At 25.7% G+C, this 5,837-nt stretch overlaps 2 protein-coding genes across 2 annotated transcripts; both read right to left on the reverse strand.

Annotated features, from left to right (window-relative positions):
• Positions 1-215: 215 nt before the first annotated feature.
• PGO_142230 (histone H2B variant) lies at positions 216-587 on the reverse strand (the record flags this gene model as incomplete). Its single annotated transcript, XM_028690217.1, has 1 exon — positions 216-587. One exon carries the CDS (start codon positions 585-587, stop codon positions 216-218), a length of 372 nt encoding a protein of 123 aa, XP_028546018.1.
• A 3,282-nt stretch (positions 588-3,869) lies between these two features.
• Positions 3,870-5,762, reverse strand: PGO_142240 (hypothetical protein, conserved; the record flags this gene model as incomplete). The annotated part of the gene is made up of 1 exon (XM_028690218.1): positions 3,870-5,762. One exon carries the CDS (start codon positions 5,760-5,762, stop codon positions 3,870-3,872), a length of 1,893 nt encoding a protein of 630 aa, XP_028546019.1.
• Between the last annotated feature and the right edge of the window lie 75 nt (positions 5,763-5,837).

The following is a 5,837-nucleotide window of genomic DNA, read 5'->3' on the forward strand; positions in this document are numbered from 1 at the left end:
TTTTTTTTTTATATACATGGTGACAGGGGTAATGTATATCCCATTGATTATGTCCAATCTTATAATGAAAAATTTTTTTCATACGGGATTAACGAAATTAAGGTGTGCGTATGTAACTATATATATATGCCAATGTCTATAATACGCAGAGTTGTGGTAATGACGTATATGTTTATATTTCTCATTTTGTTTAAAAAACAATTAGTGCATTATGTCTATGCACCACTGGTTGTGTATTTTGTTACAGCTTTTGTTCCTTCAGAGACAGCGTGTTTTGACAATTCTCCAGGTAAAAGTAATCTAACTGCAGTTTGAATTTCACGCGATGACAAGGTTCTCTTCTTATTATAACGAATTAGTCTAGTTGCTTCGGTAACTAATCTGTCAAATATATCATTGATAAAAGAATTCATAATATTCATACTTTTTTTCGTCACACCTGTTTCTGGATGTACTTGCTTTAAAACTTTAAAAATGTAAAGTGAAAATGATTCTGTTCTTCTTTTTCTCTTATGCCTTGGTCCCAAGGTTTTTCCTGCAGTTTTCTTTGCAGCTTGAGATTTTTGAGCTGGTCCTTTTCCTGACATTTTTTATTATTTTGTGTGGAAAAAAGAAATCTTCTTTTGTTTCTTTTTTTTTTTTTTTTATTCTAATAAACTTAATAAAAAAAAAAAAAAAAAAAAAGAAGAAATTTTCTGTTATTTCCACACAATTTTATACTAATTGTATAGTTTTAATTATTATTTTTCAACTTTTTTACTCGAAATAAAAATGGGAGAATTAACATTTAAATTATTTTCTCTTTTTTTCAATAAAAATAGATTAATATATAAAAGAAAAAAAAAAAAAAAAAAAAAAAAAAAGAAAACACAAGAAAAACTTTGCTTAATAAATGATTATTTTATTTTAACGAAAAATTTATTATAAAGTAAATATCCACCCATTTTTTGTTAAACACATGAATATATATGAATATATATTCGTTCTTTTTTAATGGGAAAAAATAAAAATAAAATATGTGAAAAGATTGACAAGTGTATGCAGTATAATTTTTCTTAAAATAAGAAGTAATATTTTATTACGAAAAAAAAAAAAAATTGTGTTTAAAAACTAAAGATTTAATGCATACTATGTGTTGGTAAAAGAAAAAAAAAAAAAATAATATAAGTGTATGAGTAAAAAAAATATTCAAGTGTATAAATTGTAAGTATGAACAAAACAAATGTATATATACACATATATATATACATATATATATATTTAAAACATATATATAATTATACATGTGATAATGTTAAAAAATATATCTACTTAGCAAATGAGTTGGGTGTACCGTAACAAAATTATGATAGAATTATATGTGCATGTTTCGTGTTACATGACATGTTCATATTTTTTTTTTTTTTTTTTATGAAATTCGCACACTGTCTTCATACATTGGAAATTGAAAAAAAAATCCCTCAACCTTTTAGCAATTGTGTAAAAATATGTTACCGTAAGTTTGCATATATATGCATATATTTCTTTTTCACACTTGCAACGTGTGTTTGTATGCATGTATGTATATATACAAAAACGTGTAAAATGACACACAATTACAAATAGGGAAATATGTTTCAGCAAAAAAAAAAAATATATATATATATATATAAAATAGTATATTTTTCCATTTGCTGTTTGGCAATTTGTTTTGTGCATCATGAAAAAATTGTGATCATTTTCGCAACCGTGCATTATGCTACACATCCATTGTGTGTTACAATTGTACTAATATTGTTATGCAATATATTTGTACTATTCTATTTTATTTTTTTTCCATTTGATCATAAAAAAAGATAAAGAAAAAAAAGAAGCTATTCTTGATTTAAATTCTTTTGCACCAATTATTCTTTTGAACATTATATACTCATGCATTTTATTTATTTTTTTTTTTTATGGGTATTTTCAAATACCCTTATTTTCTTATTTTTACAAAATTATGCATTTTTTTTATTTATTCCTTTTAAAAATTTAGCAATATACTTTATTATTTTATGTTCAATGGACTAAATTGGAAAAGTCGTTAAAAAATGTAAAATACTGATATGTTATACTGTCACAATGTTTTTACAAATGAAATAACGCAAAAAAATTCGCCATTTCTTATATGTATTTATGTACACATAAAAATTATAAAAATAATAATTTCCTGAAACATGTCACAATTTTAAGTGTTGAAACAAAACTTTTTTCAAGACGCACAAGTTAAAATTAACCATTTGGGTGGCGTGGGGAGAATGTGTGCATGTATCTTTATTTAATACAACAACTAATCTTTACTAATAAGCTATGCAAAAATAAAGAAATATGTGTATTCACATTTTGGGGTTACTTTTGATGTTAATATCCTTTTTCTTTTTTTCTTTTTTTCCCTGTATCCATACATTGGTGCTATTTTTACCTATACATGAGAGTGAACTTGTGTACAATATGTAAATATTATTATTATTTTTTTTTTGTGTGCATATTTCGTTATACACGCATTGATCAGGGTTACGAGTGCATATGCATGAACACCCGTTTTACAAGTATATGTAAGGCCCAGTTAATAGCTTCAAGGTTATTTTTGCCTGCACTATTCAAATGCTCACATTGCTCATTTTTTAAAAGGAAATGTGTGTGCAATTAATTTTCCTGATGTGTAAAAAGTAATGAAAACGTTTCCTTACAAAAAGGGATTACACTATGTTATGCTTTAGCCATCAATTTGTAATTGCAAGCTTGATTTGTGTCATATTTATAATTTGGCCAAATCATTCATTTATCTAGAAGAAACTGTTCAATTTAATTTACCCTAATTCAAATTACCCTAGTTTAAATTAATTTTTCTGTTTCCCAAATATTTTACCATTCTGGAAGTACCTTTTTTTGGTTTGTTCATAATTAGACTTATTTTTAAGTGTACACAATCCTTCAAGATGGTGAAAAATAAGTATAACAAATTTTTATCAAAACGGATGTTACGAAAAAAAAAAAAAAAAAAAAAAAAAAACGGTTATCCCTATTTATTGAATTTGAAATAACCTTGTATTCTCTTATGAGCGTTGTGTAGACAAATGTATATTTTATATAAAATGAAATTAACCTTGCCTTGGCAACACATTTTAACGTCACATAAATTGATAAGAAGAAAAAAAAAATAGAACATCTAAAAAAAAATTAAGGCTTCGTTAAAAACTCACACAAATGAATATGCCTTTTTAATTGCTTTTAAATAAAATAGTGCGCGTTCATTGTTGCGCACGGATAAATTTCCAAGGGACGCACACGCATTAAGTATGACATTGAATTTGTAGCTCCACATGCATATTCATATACATATGCGCGTTTGGTCACATATATAGGCAAGTTTTACACATGAAAAGTTAAATTCTCGGTTTAATTGGTTTACGGGGTAATGGAAATTAATTTATATTCACGGGAGTAAGATTCTTGCGTACATAGAATTTTCCGTTCGTTCATTTTTTTTAAGTTCATTTTTCTTCCTTTTTAACTATGCGTGCATCCGTGGTTCAAAAGGGCAAGTTGAGGTTTATCTTATCATAATTGTTACTGTTATTATTGCTGTTTTTCTTATATTAAGGATATATTTTTTTTTTGTTATTCGTTGCACTACATGCAAAGAACAAAAATATGAGCGAAATAATATTCACAGATTAATAATAAAAATGTGAAACTCCTTTATTATTGTTCTTTAAATAATTTGTTAAAATTTTCCAATTTTTTTTTTTCATGCATTTTAATTATTTCTATTTCTTTTCCTTAGTACTTTGATATCGTTTTTGGTTACGCACTTTTTTTTTTTTTTGGGAGGGAGGAAGGGGATGAATTCAAAAAGCTTCATTAATTTTAGAAAAAATGTGTTGTGTCGCAAAATTTGAAACGTAGTTATTTTTTTTTTGCTCTAATAAATCGAATTCTAATCCTCTTTGCTTATCTACATACGGAATAATAAAGTTACCAACCAAATCTTTAACTATGATTTTATTATTTTCATCATTGCTATTATCTAATAAGTTGTAAATTTCATTCAACTGTTCAGCTTTTTTTTTTGTCCTTATTAATGCTTCTTCTTTTGATGCTTCATTTATGGCCTTACTTAAAATGTCCTCTAAATAAGAATCAACAGTTTGATTATTTAATCCCATGATTTCATTAAATATAAAATCTTCTTTTTCTCTTAATAAAAATTCAGCTTGTCTTTTTCCTTTTTCTTTACATTCCTTTAATCTCCTTTCTCTTTCCGCATATTTAACGAATACAGCTATTTTTCTCTCTTCTTCATACTTTTCTAATTCGTTAGATAAGGAATCTAACAATTCTGATATGTATCTTCCCTGTACATTTTCTAGGTAAGAATCAAATTTTATCTTTTCAAAGTTCTCCTTTTCAAATAAATCTTTTTCCTTTGCACTAATCTGATTTATTTTTTCGTACGCTTTTAATTCTTCAATTAAATCGCTATATGATTCTTTTCCATCGTTCATTAACATTTTTATAGCTTTACCCCTTAGCAAATTTTGTAAATATAAAATGTTCTTCTCAAAAATGTCTTGCTCATTACTTTTAACATTTATTGAGGGGAAACTAATTTTCATGCATTGTGTTTTTTTCTGTGTTTTGATGGATTCACCTAATAAATATTCTCCCTGTGAAAATACCTTTTCTTCTTTATTTAAATACCTATAAAATGTGTCAATAATTTGCTTATTCTTTTTCTTTTCATATTTTGAAACCTTGTTATATTTCTTTTCCTCTTGGGTGTAATTTGGGGATTTATTATAAGTGATATTTAAATTATTGAGATCATTCAGATTTAGTAAGTTATCAATTTTGTTTGATGACATTTCATTTATTTTATTTGGTACCATTCCATTTCTTTCCAATTCTAAATTGTAGTTGGAAGTGTGATCAATCATATGATCAACGACATCATTTTTTTCATTAAAAATAGTTTTCAGATTATTTTTTCTTTCTACAAACAAATTTCTCATATCTCTTGCCTTTTCCTTTTCAAAATTTTCCATAATTATATCTTTATTTTTATCTCTGTTTTGAACAATTCTTTCTACTTCATAAAATATTTTTTCTGCCTTTTCCTTGTCTCTTTGTACCATTACCTTTTTTAACAATTTCATTTTTTTCTCTTGCAATTCTTTTATTCTTTTTTCTCTGTCTGCCCATTCATGGTATTCTATTTCTTCTAATATTTTTCTCTTTTCATGTATGTTTTTGATATTATCATTTTTAATAATTTGTTCTTCAAGCATTCTTTTTTCTTTTAACTTTCTGACAATTTGTATATTTTCTCTGTTAACTGATAAATTCTTTTCTAAACATAAGTTAGCTAATTCCTTAATTTCTTTTTTTCTTTGTTCCATTTTTTCACTTTCGTTGGTTCTTCCATCGTTTGTAGCGATATCATTCACTGTCGCTTTCTTGAAATCCCTTTTAACATTTTCGTTTTCATTATTCAGACTATTTTGAACATTTGTATGATTTATTAATGGAGGCTTCTTGCTAGAAAGGTGTGTTTTTATTTCACTACCCTTAACTACAGCTTGTTTACTTTTTAACTTTTCATTTAAATTTTTGTTCTTGTAATAATTACTATTAACTTCCCTATTTCTGTAGTTAATATTTTTTCTGTTTTCATCAATTAGTGCATTTTCATCATTTTCACCAGATCTTTTTGATAACTTTAGATTCATATTATTATTCATTTTTTTTAGGAGAAACGATTTTGCGGTGTACAAAATTTGTGCAAGCAGCATTTATTTGGATGTTTTTTTTTTCTA

The sequence above is a fragment of the Plasmodium gonderi genome, assembly GCF_002157705.1.
Source record: "Plasmodium gonderi DNA, contig: Chr14, whole genome shotgun sequence".
Lineage (NCBI taxonomy): Eukaryota > Apicomplexa > Aconoidasida > Haemosporida > Plasmodiidae > Plasmodium > Plasmodium gonderi.